The sequence below is a fragment of the Sturnira hondurensis genome, unplaced genomic scaffold, assembly GCF_014824575.4.
Source record: "Sturnira hondurensis isolate 20B ecotype Veracruz unplaced genomic scaffold, ASM1482457v3 Scaffold0015056, whole genome shotgun sequence".
Classification (NCBI taxonomy): Eukaryota; Metazoa; Chordata; class Mammalia; order Chiroptera; family Phyllostomidae; genus Sturnira; species Sturnira hondurensis.
This window is the reverse complement of record NW_028087687.1, coordinates 3,997,290-4,018,496: the sequence shown is the minus strand read 5'-3', so window position 1 is coordinate 4,018,496 and position 21,207 is coordinate 3,997,290. Positions and strand designations below refer to the sequence as shown.

Sequence of the window (21,207 nt, the reverse complement as noted above, 5' to 3'; positions counted from 1 at the left end):
ATCTCTGAGCCTTTGAAAACAGTGGCTTAGCTGTATCTGTATCAGCGTATAAAAGAGAAAGGAAGATATAAGAAGTATCCCTGGCTGGTGTAGCTCAGTGGATTGAGCATGGGCCTGTGAACCAGAGGATCAGGGTTTGATTCCCAGTCAGGGCACCTGCATGGGTTTGGGGCCAGGTCCCCAGTAGGGGGTACACAAGAGACAACCACACATTGATATTTCTCTCTCTTTCTTTCTCCTTCTCTTCTCCCCTCTCTAAAAATAAATAAATAAAATCTTAAAATAAATAAAATACAGATTTCTATGCACCCTAACCACAGTGTCTTTTAAATCTAAAAGGGGGCGTCTAGTAACCTGTATTTTAACAACCCCCATGGGTTATCCAGGGAACACATTTTAGAAACTGACCCATAGACTTAACCCTGCCCTCAACGCTGAGCCCCTTGACAGCAGAAAGAAAGATGAAGGAGCAACAGTGTGTAAATTTTCAGTGCAGTGAGGATGCTCCTGCCCTGGAACGTGATCTTACTTGACTCGTCACTATTTTCCCTTTGTTTCCACGTCTTGTCCAAATCCAGCCTTGCATCTTGGTAGCTGAGACCAAACTACCCTTCCTGGGCTCCACTGGCTGCTAAATGGGGAACTGTCCATTACTAAATCCCATATTTAATGCTCTGCCTGTCCGCCAGGTCCTCCAGCCATGGCCAAGCTCCAAGTACACCTTTTTTGATTCCTCGTCTGGCCAGTGTTTAGAAGTCTTCTTTTTTCCTACCGACCCATGTGGCTTTGCTGTACAGCTTATCCCAGCACTAACGCCTCACTCCTTGTGACAGTCAGCCTTATTAACTGAGGATGCTGACTACCCTTATCCAGAATCGGTCATGGGTGATAGGGTAATCACTCGACTGGCTACCCTAACAAGGTCATCTCCATCTGTATTCATGGCAGAAAGAAAAGTTGTGCATGCTCATTACCCAATTTTAACATCAGAAATTTTAGAAGAAAAACTGATAAAAGTGAGAAACAACTCAAATTGACATAATTTTTGTTGCCTACAACATTTTGTCAAGAATAGCCCGAAACAAATGAAGATTGAAATAAAAATGTTTTTAAGTGGCCTTCTTCAGGCTGATATATCAAGTTGGGAGTTAGAACACTCTTACCTCCAAATATCCCTCATAAGCCCTCCTTTACCATGCTGGAATAATGGAGACCGGTGATGAGAAGTTCTTTCATTCAGGTTCCTTCCAAAAGGATTTCTGCAGCGAAAGAGAACAGTCAGGTTGACCTCCCCTCCTGCCTGGCCACTGGGGTTCCACTGAGGAGACCTGAGCTCGAAACCGTGAGTTCGGTTGGCCACAGTCACCTTCAGTGAGCCAGTTAAATGAGCTGGATTACACCCCAAGGAGACAGAGGGGCCATGGCCCAACCACGAATGTGTTCAGACAGCCCCTGCTGAAACACAATGGGCCAAAATGAGGGTTGCGGACAAAACCGGTACCTTCCCAGCCCTGGCCAGTGTGGCTCAGCTGCTTGGAGCATCATCCCCTAGACTGAAGGGTCACAGGTTTGATTCCCAGTCAAGGCACATACCCAGTGTGTGTGGTTGTGGGTTCAATCCCCAGTTGGGGCGCATACAAGAAGGTAACCAACTGATGTCTCTTTCTCACTTTTCTCTCTCTCCCCCTTCCTTGCTCTAAAAGCAATGAAAAACATGTTCTCAAGTGAAGGGAAGAAAAACTGGAAACTGGTACCTTCCCAAATTGTTACTTGACCTGTGAATACAAGAAAACGCTTCAAATAAGAATAGTACAAATTCTAATGACTTCTTTCTTGATTCCTTCACTCGACAAATATTTTTAATATTTTTGTGTGCTAGGCATAAACAGCTCTGGCTTCTGCCCTAAAGAGGTTTACTAGCTTGTAGCTGATGTTAGGGTATGAATTTATTTAGGACACAGATCTACCCAGGACTTTTCTCTTGCCTGCCTGCAGGAGATGCAGAGAACACCGTAGCTGTTGCGGGGACAGGTGATAATGAGAAGTGCACAGGAAGCCAAACCCAATTCACTTTCCAATCACATTCCTTGGATAAACAAGGCTTGAAGTTCATGGTAAAGGTGCTAGTCAACAGAAAGAGGAAGGGTGAAGATGCCCACAAATTAAATAGAAATCTTCCCACGGGTACTATAAAGCAAACAAACTGGCCCTTAATAGTATAGATTTATGTTAGAGTTCCTCCATGTTCCTTTCTTGTATCTACTACACATGTCATTGAAGATTAATTGAAATATCAAATGGCATTAAGCATATTTATTTCCCAAAATTTACATAATATAACAAAATTTGTTCTACTCTTGAGATTTTTTTTGGTTTCTTCATGGTACAGAAAAGTGACATGCTCGTACCTACAAAATATCAAACATATAAACTCTCAAAAGAAATACCTGGGCGCGGGCCTGCGAACCAGACGATCGCAGTTCAATTCCCAGTCAGGGCACATGCTTGGGTTGCAGGCCAGTTTCCGGCAGGGGCCCTTTCCCTGCAGGGGATGCACGAGAAGCAACCATACATTGATGTGTCCTTCCTCTCTCCTTCCCTTCCCCTCTAAAGATAAATAAATAAAATATTTTTTTAAAAAAAGAAAGAAATACCTGGGTACAGATAGCATATCATTGGGTTTAAAAATTTTTAATACCTGCTGTTTTCCTCACCACAAGACAATATGTGTATTGCCCCCAAAAAAGTTTTTTTAATAAAAGCAATAAATTCATAAAACAACCTAAGTAAATGTAAAACCACCTACTCAAAGATAGCCATCAACTGTGCTGTGTATTCTTACAAAAGCTCTCCTATGTGTACACACATACATGATGTTCATATGTATGAGAATGTATATATGAAACATTGGAATCAACTTACACAAATTGCTTTGTAACATCTTTTCATTTAATAGCATATTATAAACATATCTATGTGAGTACAGTTCTGGAGCGTAACTTGGTACATCCTCTGAGTAAAGATACCATGAACTATTTCAGTGATGCCCTTTGCTGGGCACTCAGGTTGTTATCTCGGCTCTTTACTGTTAAAACAGCTTCAGCATAAATATTCTGTTAAGTCTTAATGTCTTAAGACTAATTAATTGTCTTAATTATTTTCTAAGGACAAATTACCAAAAGAAAACTTTGTGAGTCAAAATTTATATATATTTTTAAAGCTTTTGATACATATTGCCGAATACCCTTCAAAGAAATATCGGATCAGTTTACACACCCATCAGTGCCAGGTGGGTATGTTCTCACAGCTTCACATAACACTGAGCGTGTATTTCTTTGACAATTCAACAGGGAGGAAATGCTATCTTGCTCCTATTTTGAACTGTTTTTGGTTACCAGTGGAGTTGATAGTAACGTCACACTCAAAGATTTCATACTTTTTCCCTTTGTAGCCGGATGAATCTGGGGCTTTAAAAAAATCATACTATTAACTCTGTTAAAAGCATTTCTTTTGTTTGAGCATTTACCTGTTTGATTTGTCATAGGGTACAGCAAGTCATTTTTCTGTGACATGGGCAAACCAAAAAATCTCACCAGTAGGACTTTCATTGTATAATGTAAACTGTAGGAAAGTAAATTTGCTACAAAAGTCTGTATTTTGAATTTGAGACATGATATGCAACCTCATTTCTCAGTATGTGAAGAACTTATTATAATTATAATTGATCTAATTTTACTTATAAAATAATCCATGAGGGAGAAGTATCCACTGTCGTTAGAAGAGGAAGCCGATGGACAGGGTACGTGTTCATATTGGTTGAGTGGCCACATGATGTGAGTACTGAAATGAACTTTCCTGGGATACGCTAAACTGACCTTTCCTGTTGATACACAGGGACTGTTAGGGGAAAAATACGGGAACATCCGAATCCCCGGGGAAGTGGAAGCATCAGAGTTCGAGATGATTCTGGACGCTGCCGTGGAGGCCCAGCTGGAGACTCGGCTCCTGGAAGAGTGGTACTGTCGAGATGAGAACTCAGTGCCAGCAGCTTATTACCTCAGACCCAAATCAGAAGTGCTGAAGAGCAATAAAAATGCAGTAAGTTTCCCTGCTCTGCCAAGTACGTATCTGCCCATTACTGTAACTGTTTGTCGTCCGGGAGTGGTAGGCTGGAAGTTATTCTGCCCAGAGCCCTAAATTCCCCTTGAATAACAAATTCCAAACTAAGAAACCTTTCAATCTGTGACTTACCTTTCTTAGAGCATCTCAGACTTTCTTTTAGGGGTCATTTCCTTCTTCCCAAAGTACATCTTTTGGAATTTCCGCTAATGAACTAGAAATAAACTCTTCTCAGTGTTTATTCTGAAAATACTCTTATTTTTCCCATTTTGCAAAATGTCTCTTTATTTATTCTGGTTAATATAGGTCACGCTTCTTATGTTTGTAAATACGTGCATTCTATCGGTTGTGGAAAATTCTCACCATCATCTCGTCAAATAATGTCTCCTCTGTTTTCTCTGTTCTTTCTTTCTTGCTCTTTAGTTAGATGCACATCAGACCACCTCAGTCCATCTTCCCCATCGCGTCATCCTCTTCCACATCATCAACTTCCTTCTCTCTGTGCTTCTTTTCAGAAGTTTATTTTAGATTTTCCCAGTTCATGAATTTTTTTCTTTAGCTGTGTTCACTCTGTCCATACATTGACTTTTCAAGTTCAAGAGCTGTAGTTTTAATTTGTGAAAGGTATTTTTGTTTGTGTGTTTGTTTGGTGGGGCAATCTTTTAAAATCTACCTGCCTTTTTATAATTTCTTATTTTTTAATTCAATATTTTTTCTTTAACATTTCACAACATACTTAACCTTGTGTAGAATCTTGGAGTGAAGTTGATTCATGCACAAGTATGATGGAAACATCATTGTCCCTCTCCAACTTGGTTCCTAAATATAGCTACTATGTGTCCCCTGAAACTGAATGAAAGAGGATGAGAAAATGGGTGGGTCTATTCACCGCACAGATAATTTAGAAAGATTGAAAAGAAACCACAGAGTCCTTCCCTCTTCCAAAGAGAACAAGCCTTGGTACATTTAGCACCAGGCAGCGCTCAGAGGAGAGCCCTGGGTGAGCAACAGTTCTTCATTTAGGGACCTTGTATATCTGTCATTCTGATAGTTAACATAAAGCATTCTCTCCATGCAATATGGAACCCTGTTAGAATCCTTGATTTTTCTTCTTTCCCTTCACATGTATTTTTTCAAAGTAATTATCTATAAGAGTATTGCTTCTACAGAGAGGAATATTGGAGTACACCCAAACCATTCCCCGGTTAAATGTGCCAAGAGTAAATGTAGTAGCTAGTAAATGTAGCTATCAAAACACACAAACTGCCTTCGCTGGTGTGGCTTGATGAATTGAGTCCTGGCCTGTGAACCAAAGGGTTACTGGTTCGATCCCCAGTCAGGGCACATGCCTGGGTTGCAGGCCAGGTCCCTATTGCAAGGGGTGCATGAGAGACAACCACACATTGATGTTTCTCTCCCCCTTTCTCCTTCCCTTCCCCTCCCTTTAAAAAGTAAATTAACAAAATCTTTAATGAAAGATTAAAGATTTAACCCCCCCCCCCCACACACACACACAATCCCTCAAGAAACCAGGTTCGCACAGTGCTTTGGGAGCACTTGCTCATGTTACTATTTCATTGGCTTTACTTATTCCTTCTTCATTTGATTCTATGATCCTCCAGGGAAATTTAAATTATCCTCTAAACCCCACATGATACTTCTGCGTAAACCCTTGTTCAATAAATGAATGTGTGTTGTATGTATGTGTCAAACTCATATTACAGTTTTCAGCTGAGTTACTTTTGAATTGTATGACCGGGAAAATTTCTGATTCTCCCTGTTCATTTAATTTTCTACAAAAACAGTATTACGTCATCCCCTTAAAATGTTTGCCTGAAGTGATTACATATGTTGTATAACGTGCCTTTTAAAATATCTATCATGTCATGTCATCCATCCAAATTTTAGGTTTATTCCATTTCATAATTAGTGCCAATGGATTATGGACATAAAACATTTTTAAACACTTTGGAGCAGCAGGAAGGCAGCTCTGTTCATGGCTTTGAGAGGGGGAGGGGGATACAGAGAATGCTGATGTGTGCTGGGCCGTCTCTCTGGAGCCAGGGAGGGGTCTGCGTGGGTCCGCCACAGCTCACCTAAGGGCAAACCAAGGGCAGTGTGGGTGGAGTGGCCACGAAGGAGGGTCAAAGGCGGGGTCGCCTTACGCGGGGTGGAGCCGTGGACTTCACACTGCAGACTCAGACTGAGCACTCACTCTCTGCAGTTCCCGCAAAATCGGATGTTATTGAGCCTGTTGCAGACATACCATAAAATGCCTATGATCTTTACCTTTGCTGTCCATTTGGGGAACATATTCCAGGTTTTAAGCAAATTGCATTAACATGTGATCTTTACCCCACCCCCCCAAAAGAACGAGTGTATGAGTAAGATTATCATCAAGACTCTATAGATGTTACTTTCTTGGTAGGCAAGTCTCCTGGTTTCTTTCCTACAAGATCATAGAGACAAATAAACAAATAACAAAAGACAATTTAATAGTAACATAGGAGCACTTCCACTTTAAAATTTTCTCTCCTCTCTAGAGAAGATCAAAAAGATGATTTTGTTTTGACATTTATATCAAAATTCAAGAAGGAAACAAATGGTATAAGAAAGCACAGTAAACAAATCCTGTTTGCATTCACCCCATTGTGTAACTTGGGCAAATTCACGTGTAACATGGAAATAATGTCTAACTTTCAGGGTTAGTGGGGGTATTAAGTGAGAAACAGTCTGTTACCCACCTGTCGTAGTATTGGCACATAGTAAACCTTCAAATGATAATAGTTCTTTTGCTTTTAAATATCAATTTTTCTTTAATGATTTAAAGACAGATGTCTCACTTCCACATTTCCGTAGATGCAGCCATCTGCCAACGCTGAGAATGGGAAGACCTGGCAAGAGATATCAGAGGAGATCAAAAAGATATTTAAGGCTGCGGTAAAACTGTTACATGAAAAGGGGAAAATGAAACACAGCCAAGCTAAGAGGTACCTGTTCTCAGGTAATTTTTGTACATCCTCAGTACACAAAGGGATAGATAAATAATGGATCCATTCACTGTTTCCCTTTGATGGGGCTGCAAATGTAGTTTTATTTACTACCCGGTGAAACTGAATTTTTCTAAATGCTTCCATCTCCTGCAGAGACAAGTGTTCTTTTGTTTTAACTCATAGAAAAGGCTTTGCTTGCCTTGAAGCGTGCTCCAGGAAATGTGGTTTTCGAGAGCAGTCAGAGGACGCTGGATATCATAGACCAGGCTCTGCCAGTGTTTCCCCATCCAACTGTTCATTCATTCATGCTCTCGCCCACTCAGCAAGCACTCGTTGAGTTCATGCTGTGTGCCAGACACCGAGGATAAAAATGAATAGGAAGGCAAAGTCCTGCTCTCCCTGGACTTGTTCTTCAGTGGAGGAAAATAAAGGATAGGCAAATGACCAAAATAAAGAAACAAGATCATTGCAGAAGGGATAATGGCCACATATAAAACAAAATAGTCGTGGGGTAACAGGAGCTGGTGAAGGATACAGGAGCCTGATTGAGAGAGAGCAGGCAGTAGGAGATGTCCTTTGAGCTGAATGACGGGAGGCATCAGAGCCTGCAGTGTAGCATTTATTTTAAAAGTGGATCGTAAATTATTGAATAAAAAGTAACAGTACTTGCATTTTCAGATTGGTCTTGTGAATGGCATGGCGAAGCATTTGTGAAAACCTAAAAGGCACTTGGTACCATTCTCCCTGGATATCTATATTCCAACTCAGAGGAGTTATAGCTAATTTTGACAAATTTCATTCTTTGGAAGCTGCCAAAAATTGGGTCTTATTTTAGGTCTTCCTGAAAGTACTAAAATTGGCAGGAATAAGCACTCTCTTTAGAATAACAAATTAACAAACATCCTTGTTCCTTTGGGGTCTTTTTGCTGCATCTTTTCACGAGGCTCTGGTCCTTCATCTTTATCAAAGGCAAAATCACCCTGTTTTAAAAAACATGCTCTGTTAAAAAAAAATGAATAATGCCCACAGCAAAAGCTTTCCTGTTCTCGACAAAAGACACCGGTTTGGGGAAAGCATCCGCTCACTTAGAATCATGCAGCTCAAGTGTCCAAACACTTTCTCTTAATTTTCTCCCCACTAAAGAACCCCGTTCATATGAATATATGTGAAGATAAATCATTTCATGCTGTGTAGCGTGAACTACTACAAGTGGTCTGTTTTCTGCTTAGGGTTACATCTCTTAAAGACATACATGCTCAGGACAGTTTATTCTACATTTCAAACTCATTTAAGACCATGTCTGCACAAGAAAAACTGCTGGAGAGGTGCCCACTCTGAAATGGATGCACAGCTGACCTTGAACCATGTGTGGGATTGGGGCACCAACCCCACCCCACGCAGTCAAAAATCAAGTATACCTTGATGCCCCCAAAACTTAAATACGATGATGTATTTTGTATGTTATATATATATATTATATATTATAGTATTACAAAAAAGTAAGCTAGGGAAAGGAAAGTGTTAATAAGATCATAAGGATGAGAAAACTCATTTACAGTACTGTACGTATTTATTGAGAAAATCCTCACATGAGCGGATCTGCACTGTCCAGACCCACATTGTTCAAGGCTCAGCTGTAGTATATTTTATATTTCCAGAAATCTTGAAAATACGAATACTAGATTGAATCTGGAAAGTTGTACTGTTTTTATTTAAATGTAAGTTTCACAATACTTCCAGCTTCACCTTTTTAAATCATAAGAGACAAAGAGAAATAAATTAGACCTCAAAATGGTACCCTACAGTGCCCATCAGAACTGAGCGGTCTCGGGGGTAGCAGAGGGACCGATGTCTCATGAATGATGGCTGCCAGGGCCGGGCATCTCCTCCTGACGTCATCTTTTCCAGGTGCTGTGACCAGGTCAACTTTAGGATAGTAACAAAAATGCAAAGAGAGAAAACAAAAGCTGTGTAGTATTCTAGTAAGGAGGGGGGAAGTTTATAGTATTTATAGTCAAGTAAATAACAGAAATTATTCATAAAAGTCCCCTAAAATCATGAGGATGCACTTTGCTTCTAAAAATAACTTTATAGAGTTGACTTAATGTGTGATGACTCATTTATTCAGGTATTAAGTTCATACCATCAACCAGGAACGCTTCTATACAGCCTCTTCTTTTCTTACTTTATTTTTCAATTACAGCTTACATTCAGTATTACCTTGTATTAGTTTCAGGTGTACACCATAGAAGTTAGACAGTCATATACTCTACAAAGTGATTCCCCAATGTCATACCTACTTTAGAATCATTACACTAAGTATGTTCCCTGTAAGACTTCTTTCTTTTCTTTTTCTTAATTGTTGACACTATTACAGATGCCCCCCCCCCATTTTCCCCATGCATTGGATCCCCTCCCCCCAGCCCCTCCAGCCTTCACCGCATTGTTATGTGTGCCCATGGGCTATGTATATATGCCTCTGAGCCATGTTTAGGTGGATTTATGAACTTGCTTTGTCTATATCCCTTTACATGTTACATTCATGGTCACCACTCGTGGTTGACACCCTTTTCCATAGTGGTGATAACCATGTCAGTTAGGTACAGTGGACTTACATCCTAGGAGTCAGAGGTGACAGTGCACATCTCTGATCATCATCATTGTCGTTTGGCCACTTTCCCTCTCTTCAGGATGCTTAGAATGTAGCACCAGCTAGTCCAGCGTGCCCCCTGCCATTTTACGCAGGTGCCTGCAGAAGATGCTCCTCGGCCAGAGCCTGCTGCCTGCGGGAGCTCCGAAGTCAAGATCTCTTGCACCTTCCCTAGTCTGCTTCGTAAGAAGCTACCACTCTTCGATAAAAAAACCTTTGTTGTCCAGCCTCCTTTAACTGGCCTGCTAAAACCCTTTGCAAAACATACAGATACAAACGGCACACAACTCTCTCAACCCTGGTGGCGACAAATGTCCCTTTTTCACTCCAGTCACAAACTTTGATTGATTATTATTATCACTGAAGAAATATTATCACAGGAGTCCCACTGAAAGACATAATTTTAAAATAAAATTCCCACCTTTCTTAATAGTTACTTTGTAGAATGCACTTTATAGTACGTTTTAGATTTTGCCTGGGTGAAGCTGTGGCCGGCACATGGAAAGGTTCTCAGCTCATGGCCAGCCCTGTGTGTTCAGAGCGTCACCCCTCGCCCCTTGCTTCCATCAGAAGCCAGCTCAGTAGTCACCTCTGTTAGCGGTCCTTCCCTGGCCTCCACCAGTGCATCAGCTCCCCCCCCACACACACTGTCCACACACACACATACAAACACAGTTGCACTCTCTCACACACACAGTGGTTTGCCATCATTGCACCTTGTTATTCTCTGCCTGCAGCAGAAAACAATCATAGCTTTATGTGTGGGACTCTGGGATTCATGTCTGCTGTCCTCCACTGGATGAGAAGCTCCATAAAGGTTTTCCTCTCTGCATTGTCTGCTTTCTCTCACCACTGCATCCTGAGCAGCCAGCCCCAAGCCTGACACATAGTAGGGGCTCGATAAGACTAACTGGGTGAAGGTAGGCAAAAGGGAAGGGAGAGAAGAAGGAAGAGAGGGAGGGCAGGCAGCCGGTTTTAAAAGCCTGCTTGCCTTAAAATTCATTTCCATTGGTTTAATTCTTTCACTCGCTTCTATCTTTCTTCCCTAAAATTATGCACAAGTGTTTTTGTTATGACAGATCCAATCTTAAATGTTCCCACGGGGTCCTGAGTAATTTATAATGTGTGTTTACTTGTATGTAAGCGTATATATCTTAGAAGTAAAGTACATACCGACTCATTTTTCTGTACTTGTTCTGGTGGGCGTATAATGGGATGTAGCAGTGACGTGGATAGTTCACATCCATCGGTGCTCAGAACGTGATTATATTTTGAACATGCTTTCATGTTGATATTTACACGTTACCCGTCTGGTGTACAATGCACTTCAAACAAAGTGGGGACGCTGCGTGTAAAGGGGAGACAGAAAAGCCGTAAACGAGGTTTCTCCTTTGGCCTCTCCCTCTTTCTTTCCTGGCCCCATCAGGTCCCCACTCTTCACCCTCCGAACCCTGGAGTCTGAGAGGAAAGCTAAGGAGACAGCTTTCCCTCTCCCTCCCACTGGGCCGTCTCAGAAACACAAATAGGGAATCAAGGAATTAAGATAATAATCCCAGTTATTCTGTAGACATCTCTGTTCCACACTGTAAGCAAAATACTCTACCACGAGGACCTGAGAGGTGAGAGCTGGGAGTGCGAGGTGCTGCTTCTGTGCCTCAGGCATTGAACTTGTCTTACTTGCTTTCAGCCGTGGAGGATGAGTTCGACTTCGCTCTCGGGAAGCAGACGCCAGCGTTCCTGAAGAAGTGCGTCTGCTACATCAGGAAAATCGCCAACGTTGAGCGTTTTGTCAAAATCCCAGAGATGGGGAAATACATGGACGTAACTGGAACGGAACCGAGGATTATTCGGGACCCAGAAGCCCAAGAGAGACTGGTAAAGCTCAGGGATGAATTTATTCCGACTATTGTTGCGTCATCTAATCTCCGAGTGTACACATCGGTCACTCACTGTGACATGAAGCTAGGCTATTCCCAGGAAATAGAAAACCATTACATCGAAGGACTCGGCAAACAGTTTTATGAGGACATGATTGATATAATTCAGGCAACGGTACAGCAGAACTTTGACACTGAAACCGATACGCTCTACGACGAAATCCTCCAGCATTCCTCCTTATGTAAAACATACGCCTCCTTCTACGAGTACAAATGTGAATCTCTGAACATAGTCCATAAATACATTCTTCCAAGCAAAACCGGGCACATCAACCCGCTTATTGTGTACGGTGGGCCATGCACTGGGAAGACGCTCCTGCTAGCCGAAGTGGCAAAGAAGGTAAAGCCTGATCTTTTGTGTGTCTATTCATAAAAATCTTGTACTTCTGGGAAAAGGTAAAGTGACCAAATTCATTTCCATTTTCTGTGTTTACTCTCTGAATTATGATTAGGTTTTTGGATAGCACTTCAGGGTTTTTCTTTTGCTGGTATAACTCGTATGTTGATAACTGAGACTCCTGGGGCGCAATTATAGGACAAGCTTTATGTCTCCTCCCACTGTTCAGAGCCACGTTGTGGGGCCAGCTTTCCTCCGAATGGAAACTACTTCAGATCTCACAACTCTTCTCCTCCCTCCACAAAGACAAGCCCTGCCGTTGCTTCTGGACGTGAAGTCAGTCTCAGTTCAGCAGTTTGTAGTTCCAGTCTAAGGGGATCATTAAAATTTCACTCTACGTTTCTGTCCTCCAGCTGAGCCTACCATAAACAAGGCATCTACAATGGCAGATAGGGACATGACCATCTTTTCCTTTCCTTCTCCTCCATCCCTAATCCCTAATCCCTAATCCCTAATCCCTAACCCCAAGCACACTGATGAACCCACACGGTTGCAGTTTAGGGGATGGAGGAAAGGTAAGGTGGCCAGGAAGTGCTTACATGACCCGCACAGCTCTGGATGGGGCTCTGCACTCTCTGGTCTGGGCGGGTGTCGAAATCTGCTCCCTGCCTCTTCTGAGGCCTCCTCATGGTTTCCTGGAGGCTCTTCCCCTCCCACATCTGCTGTCCTTGCTAAGCATCTCTCAGCTGGGGTGCCCTAGACACAGAGGGTTGCCTCTTTCTTGAGCCCGATGCTCCCTTGGCTGTAAATGTTCCGCGCCACACTTCCAGTAGCTTTCTACCAAGATCCTCCCCACGGCCCAGCCGACTCCCTTAGCCAGGGCCTGGGACGAGCATAACAAGCAAAAGGCATTGCAGCTCCCCCTTTCCAGTGGCTCACAGCAGGTACGTGGGACGCACTCAAGTGGCGTGTTCCCTGCGAATCTCCAACTCCAATGATGCAGCTCTTCACACTCCTCCCTCACAGCACCTCAGTCACTCATCCTCCCTGGTCCTCAGGTGTTGTCGGACTCAGAGGGTCACCACCCCATGCTCTAGGGGACACCCTGTAAGTGGTCCGTTTCCCTGGACTAGAAGTGAGGGGTTGTGCATCTCTCAGGCTTCCCTTGTGGGAGCAGGGTGGTGACAGAGACAACCCGCAGCACCCTGACCTCCAACTGTTCCGCTGGCCTCTCGAATCTCTTTTGTAGGCTGGAGGTGGGTAGTCCTCTGCAGGTAGCAGACCGCTCCTCACAGCTCCCTTGCAACCCTGCAGGAGGGTCTGGAAGCTCACCCTGGGGTGTGGTGCCTGTTGTCTCGGCACCTCAGTCTAAACTGGCCTAACCTAGTTCCATTTTGTAAAAAATGGTTAACTTCTCTTGTAACTTGGTATCAGAGTCTGAAGGTTTCTGTTATCCTGGCGTTGCTTTGGAATCTATGCGTTGCTCTTCTCATGGTCTATCTCTCACAACCAGAGCTTTCTTCCACTGCATGAACATCCTCACAACCTGCCCCGTGCTGCACAGCCGCGAGGAGGTCATCCTACGGACGAGAATAGGGATGCAGGTGCAGTGTCTGATGTGGGGATGAGGTTCCAAAGTAAACACACAGGTGACAATCGGGCATATCAAGGTTACTCTTAAAAAGTCCTTAAGAACACCATTTTACCATTTGTTTTTTATTATTACATGTATTTATTTATTTTTAAAGAGAGGGGAAGGGAAGGAGAGAGAGGGAGAGGAACATCAATATGTAGTTGCCTCTCGCAGGCCCCGGCCACTAGGGACCTGGCCTGCACCCAGGCCTGTGCCCTGACTGCGAATCGAACCTGCAACCCTCTGGTTCTCAGGCCTACCCTCGATCCACTGAGCTACACCAGCCAGGGCTTACCATGTCTTAATATACCAAGCCCAGCTTCTGGTATCCCTTCTCGTGTCAGTCGATACAGCATGGACACCAGATGAAGTGGCTGCCTTACATTTAGGGGCCATGTTGCACCAAAATGAGTGTGTGCACATGTGTGTACATGCATGTGTATCCAAACACTAATTTGTAAGTGAACCGTCAAGCTTTAGAATAATCCAAGTAAGCAAGGTAGTAACATTCTGAGGGGATGTGTGGGAACTGAAGTCAAATGGGAAAACATTCTCAGGTGCCGTTCTGCACGCGCTCTAGGGCTTTCTTCCTTGTGGAGGGAGGAAGGGGAAAGGTGGTTGGAGGAGCAAATATTGTTGAATTTGGCTAACTTAAAGGTGTGTGTGATGCAACTCTACCCACTCCAGCATAGGATGATCATGTGGGATGTGCTGATAGGCCTGTCTACATATGAGGTCCAGGTGGGACAATGTGGGGACAGTCAAGTTGGTCATCTTGAAAATGGCTTTCCAGGTCCATCCACACTGTCACAAAGGCTAACATTTTCTTCTTTATATGGCTGAGTAGCTTTCCATTGTGTAAATGTCCCATAGTTGTGTTTTCCACTCATCTGCTGATGGACACTTGGGCTGCTTCCTTATCTTGGTGATTGTAAATAATGCTGCAATGAACATAGGGGTGTGTATGTTCTTTTGAATCAGTGTTTCCGGTTCCTTCAGATATATTCCCAGAAGTAGGATTGTTGGGCATTATACTAAGTGAAATGAGCCAGTCCAAAAAAGACAACCCCACATGATTTCACTCATATGTGGAATCTAACGAACAAACTGAACTAACAAGGAAAATGGGGACAGGCTCACAGATGGAGAGCAGGATGGCAGCCAGTGCAGGGACTAAGGGGTGGAGGGATTGAGCAAAAAGGAAAAAGGACTCATGGACATGGATGAGAGTGTAGTGATTGCTGGGCGGGGAGGAGGATATAAGGGGACTAAACGGTTCTTGCAACATGGCCCCTAATGTAAAAAAATTAAAAATTAAACTTAAAAAAAAAGGAAATGGCTTCCGGAGCTCTCACTGCTGGGGATGTTCTGTCCAACTCCCACAGTGTGTCTATTCAGGGTCCAGGACCCTGGTCCCCCAGGGAACCTCACCTGTGTCTAGGTCCGCTGCCTGTGTTTCTCTTGCCTTTCTCCTGGGGCACATGCTCCCGCCCGCCCACCACCAACAACAAGGTACTCTCTTGTGGCTCTGTGTCCCTGTGAAGATACAAATAGGCATCTCATGTTAATTCCACGGTTATCTCCTGTGTACCCAACACTTCCATGGATGTGAGCTTACAAGCAGAAGGGCCCTCTCTACAGAGACCACACATTCAACAGCACGTGATTAGGGGGAGGGGAGACGACGTGTGTAAGCATCATAAGCAACCCGCAGTGACCGCAAATGGTGTTGTTTCTGATTTGCCACCAAGGGCAGCTGCAGGATGGCAGGATTATCTTCCTCCTACTCAGCATCAAAGCTTGGGCCTAAACAATGACAATAAAATGCCTATTTCCCCTAACAGCTCATTCTGAAGCTGACAGCCATATATTGTCTCTGAACTTATTCGTACTTTAACCTGAACTGTCTCTTGAGGAGCCAAGTTTCATAAACTTCCTAACATTTTAAATAATACTTTCTTTTCTAAGGAGTATCCTTGGTGAATTCCAGTGATTACTGACAGACATTAACTTCCTAAAAATGCACGTAGACGTGTTTTAGACTTTAACCTCATCCTTTCTTGTTCTAAGCAGAAAAGTGCTAAGCCTAGCAACCCCTTTATATATTTTATCTCTTTAATTCTGCAGTTGAGAGAGTGTGTGCACGTACTAGAATCAAAGTCAAATTCAGTTCTCCAGCTTTGTCTGTTGGTAACCATTTAACTTCAAGCAAGTCATTTATCCAACCTGGCCTCCAGTTTGCACTCCTGTGAAATGTTACCATGGTATCCAGAGAGATAATGTGAGAACATTAACTTCATGTTTATATGCCAAATTGTTATAAAGCATAAATATAGCAAAACTCTTTTAACCAGCATTGTATAGTTTTTTATGACAATGATAATAATCACAATGATGACCCTAGAGCACCACAGTATAGTGAAATGTCTCTGAATCATAACGGATTATATTCAGTACCATTTTAGCACTTATTTATTGCATCCTAATTAACTGACAATTTGTTCAGCCGTATATGGAATCGTGTGATCCAACAATGAAAATATTTGACTCACTATAATGTGTATATCATCATTTAATCTATTCATTAAACAAATCCTAAGTAGCTACTATGTGCCAACAACCATGCCAGGAAATGGGATTCAGCACTAAAGAGCTGACCGTACTAGATATTCAGATCCACCGTGTATGGAACATGTGGTCAGTTTTCGTATACAAGTGAAATGTTGCCTTATGGTTGGATAGTCCTCCTATGACTGTTTTATCACCCTCAGTAGAGTGAGCCTGAGGGTCCCACCTGGATTTTAGTGCATGAGCTTTGTGACAGCTCTTTCACCCTTTCAGGTTTCAGCGTTCCCTGGTTCCAGACTGCTCTCCGCATGGCCCGGTGTACCGACGTCTGGCCTCCGGAGAGAAGAGCCATTGTAGTACGTGACCACATGAATACACATTGCCCTTCTAAACGCCACTCTTATGTTTTAGGCTTATGGCTGGCTACATGACGACACAGGACCAGAATCTGACCCAGTCGTCGTTGTGCGATTTCTAGGAAGCACAGACATCAGTACCGACCTCAGGACTGTCCTTCTAAGTGTTTGTGAACAACTGGCAGTGAACTACCGGTGTCTGGTCCAAAGCTACCCTAAGAAGATCCATGACCTCCGTGACTTGTTTATAAACCTTTTGAATGAGTCTTCGCTGCAGAGGCCTCTAGTAATAATATTCGATGCCCTGGAACAGCTCTCAGAGAGCGACGAGGCCAGGAAGCTGTGGTGGCTCCCTGCTCACCTGCCCCGCTTCGTACGGATAGTCCTTTCCACACTGCCCAACAAGCACGGGATCCTGCAGAAACTACGGTGCCTTATCCACGAGGAAAACAATTACATCGAGTTGGTTCCCCGGGACAGGAAGATGTGCAGCCAGGTCCTCAAACACCAGCTGCTGCGAGTCAAGAGGAAGGTCACATCAGGCCAGCAGATCTACGTGAACAACGCCTTCTCCAAGTGCACGCTGCCCATGTTTGTGAATCTGACCTTCAGGGAGGTGAGGCACTGGAGATCTCACAAAGACGTCGATGAATCCTCCCTCTGTGTCACCGTTCATGACAGTATAGAGCAGCTCTTCTGGTCCTTAGAGAAGAAGTGTGGGCAGAAACTGGTCTCCAGGGCTCTGGGTTACATCACCATGGCCAAAATGGGTCTGAGTGAGATGGAGCTGGAGGATGTGTTGGCCCTCGACAACAGTGTTATGAACGAGATCACGGAGAACTCCAGGCCCAGCAACCCGCTGAGGGTACCTTATTTGTACATCGCAAGGCTCAAGGAGGGTCTCGGTGGGTACTTAATAGAAAGACATGTGAAGAACATCACACTCCTGGTCTGGGCCAATAGACACCTGCAACTCATCGCCCAGAAGCTGTATCTGAAGGACGACAGTGACCTGCATGAAATGCACACCATCCTGGCAGATTATTTCCTGGGGGTCTGGTCAGGGGGCAGGAGGAAAGCTTTTTGCCTCGAAGACCCCTACTTGAATGGCTGCCTTGACTTGGAAAGCAGAAGCCTGCTTGAGGAAGAAAAGCACTTCATGGAGCAGGCCTCTTTTGACAGGCAGGCCCCAGACCAGCCTTGGGTTTTCCAGTGTAACCCATTGGAGCCTGACATCTTTTTCGTCAACCATCGGAAGATGTCCGAGCTCTTGCACCACCTGACAAGGTGTGGGAAAACCGATGACCTGCTTTACGGCATCATCATGAACTTCAGCTGGCTTTACACCATGATCAAAATTGGCCAGTTCGACAAAGTGCTCTCCGACATCGAGCTGACTTACAACTACACGCAAGAGAAGGAGCTGAAGTTCCTGGCCAGCACGCTCCGCAGCATCAAAACCAAGGTCGTCGCCTTCCCCGGCTCCCTGTCGGCAGAGCTTCAGCAGAGGCTGCTGCCTGTCGTAAGTTCCCTGCCCAAACTGAGACACCTTCTTCTAGAGTGTGACAAAGACGGGCCCAAATATTGCTCCATTGTGCCATTACACTCATCCATGGACGTGACGTACAGCCCAGAGCGCCTTCCCTTGTCGGCCAGTCACCTGCATGTCACTGAGATTCTGCCGACTTCCAACCCCAGTACTGTCCTCGCTGCTTTAGAAAATGGTTCTATCAGCACGTGGGACGTGGAAACTCGTCAGCTACTCAGGCAGATCACAACAGCCCAGTCTGTCATCCTGGGCATGAAACTCACCAGTGATGAAAAGTATCTTGTGGTAGCGACAACCAATAACACCTTGCTGATCTATGACAATGTCAATTCTTGTCTCCTGGCCGAAGTGGAAATCAAAGGGACCAAGCATGGAAGTGGCTCCCCCTACATCAATGGATTCACCCTGTCTGTCCACCATGCCCTTGCATGGCTCGAAGCCAGCAAAGATGTCACTGTCATTGATCTGCTCTATGGCTGGCCCCTTTACCAGTTCCACTGCTGGTACGAAGTGACGTGCGTCCAGTGCTCTCTGGATGGGAGCTATGCCTTCTGTGGACAGTACCTGAACACCACCACCATATTTCACTTAGGGAGTGGAGAGAAGGTGTGTACAGTGACATCAGAGTTTTCAGGTGGGTTTGTGCAGTTTCTTCTTATCTTGGACACGGCTCAAGAAATGGTAATGGTCGACAGTGAGGGAAGCCTTTCTGTCTGGAATACCGAGGACGTTGCCAACCCCCAGCTGACTGACGACTTTGACTGCCGGAGAGAAGGCAGCGAGGTGGTCAGCATTGAACTTTCGGAGGACCAAAGTGCGATTCTGATTTGCAAAGCCCTCAGCATTGAGCTCTTAGATACTGGCATGTGGAAGGTGGCAGAAAAGTTCAGAGCTAAGCACAACGAACGCTTCATATCTGCTGTGCTGTCCAAAAACGGAGACTGCATCATCGCAACCATGGAAAATACCTCAGCTGTATTTTTTTGGAGGCGAGACACGGGACAGTGTATGGCAAGCCTACAGGAAGTCTCAGGTACCATAGTTAAGCTGGTGAAGTCCAGTCACCACAATACGCTGCTCTCTTTATCAACCAGTGGCGTTCTGTCTATCTGGGACATAGACATCATCACAGCCATGTCCAACATAGATAAGACTGGAAAACCCATCCAAAGCCTGGTGTTACCTGCTAGAGGGGAAATCATTTACTCTCTGGATGGTTCTGATTGTGTTCACAAGTGGAACTTCAGCAGTGGGTTCATCGAAGCCGTATTTAAACACGAAGGAATAGTGGAACACTGCGTGTTGACGTCCTCTGGAGACGTGATGGTGACAGCAGATGACAAGAGCAGCCAGTATGTCTGGCACACCAACAGCGGTGACAACCTCTTCCGAATTAACGGGCAGAGAATCTCCCAGCTGCTCATTACACACAACGACCAGTTCGTGGTCTCTCTCTGTGAGGAAAATGCCTCCAGGGTATGGAGACTGGCCACCGGCCACAGGGTCTGCAACATCCTGACCACGCTGCAGAATGCCTTCATCACCTCCGCGAACACCTTCGTGGTGGGCGTGACCAAGAGCAAGGTGCTGGCAGTCAGCCTGTGGACAGGAAGTATCACCAAGAAATTTTGCTGTGAGGACGGCACCACCATCGTGAGCTTCAAACTGATCCCCGACTGTCCCGACATCATCGTGTTCATCACGTCGGCCGAGACGGTGAACATCTGGAGCCTGACGGACGAAGTGATCTGTCGCCGTGTGCAGCTCCCAAACAACTTCCTGAAAACTCTAGAGGATTTTGAGATTTCTCCCAATGGGAAGTTAGGCATTATATCCCGGGGAGATGAAAATATCAACGTGCTAGATTTGCACAGCGGTAAACTCCGGGTGGTTCACGCCTCCGGGGTCATCTGGCGGCAGAGGCTGTCTCCAGACGGCCGCTACCTGGTGTACATCTGTTTCCAAAGCGGGGAGGAGGAGGAGGAGAACGGTGCCACGTCCAGTTTGATTGTCATGAGACTGGCCGACGGCAAAAACATCGGTGCTTGCTCCCTCTACAAAACGCCAACTTTCCTTGCCCTCTCCCAGAGGCACCTGAACATCGTCGTGGGCTTTGACGACGGGAGCATAGGGATATACACGGTGGTGGACCGTGTGGATGCCGCGCTGAAAATCAAAATCGCCACTTCAAACAGCAGACAGATATTCAACAATGCGGCACAGACGTCCAGGCCAAAGTGCAGTCGTCACTGTTTCAAAGCGTCCGTGGACTGCCTATGGAGAGAGTCCACGGAGGTCTTCGCAAGAGACAGTCCCATTACAGTGAGTGACGCCGCTGAGCCGAACGAGGCGACGCCCTCCAAGAAACACAATTCTTGCTACGAGCGGATGTGCTCTGCCCTGGAGCCCAGGGGCCACAGCTACGACCCTGACAACTGATGGGAGTGCTTATCCTGCTCAGCGGAAACACGTGATACACGCACAGAAGCGTGGGGTGGGGGCATGTCTTCTGTGTTCCAAGTGATAAACTATTCGTTTCTGAAAACCCAAGAAAGAGGCCGGAGTTCCGGTGTTAGTCATTAACGTGTTCATGAAGTGTACAGAAATGTGAATTTGGTTTTGGGTTTGGTTTTTTTGTCAAAGTTTTTCCAGGAATGAAGTCTTGAGACTTTTCTAGAGAATTTGTAGAAATCGTATTTAAATGGGTACATCAACCGGGGGAAGGGGGGGTTATATGTTTTAAATTGTGGGAGAAGAAGCAACATGATGCACCCCACTGGTTCAGATGAGAGAAGCTAGAGACCATTTGGACCAGAACTGATTTTAAAGAAATCGGTGGAAATCGTGAACACAAAGAGCTGTTTGACTTCAAGCGGTGGTGTGGCCATAAGTAAAGCCAGCCTTAATCTCTCCTTACATTTTACAGTCCTGACAACTGTGTAAATCCAGTCTGCTGGTGGAAGGGCAAATGGTGCAAAATCATGTAACAAAAATGCCCAGACGTACTTCCAGTCTCCCAAGGGAACAGTGTGGACTGCGCGGCCGCGAGCTGGCCTGGGACAGGA

At 44.8% G+C, this 21,207-nt stretch overlaps 1 protein-coding gene across 1 annotated transcript in view; it reads left to right on the top strand.

The window, feature by feature from the left end:
- Nucleotides 1-20,724, top strand: part of NWD2 (NACHT and WD repeat domain containing 2) — a 140,829-nt gene extending 120,105 nt beyond the window's left edge. Inside the window, exons 4-7 of the mRNA XM_037064357.1 lie at nucleotides 3,895-4,098; nucleotides 6,979-7,123; nucleotides 11,450-12,039; nucleotides 16,649-20,724. Of these exons, the coding sequence (XP_036920252.1) occupies nucleotides 3,895-4,098; nucleotides 6,979-7,123; nucleotides 11,450-12,039; nucleotides 16,649-20,581 (4,872 nt within the window). The 3' untranslated portion in view covers nucleotides 20,582-20,724. The remainder of the gene's footprint in view (nucleotides 1-3,894; nucleotides 4,099-6,978; nucleotides 7,124-11,449; nucleotides 12,040-16,648) is intronic.
- Nucleotides 20,725-21,207: the final 483 nt, after the last annotated feature.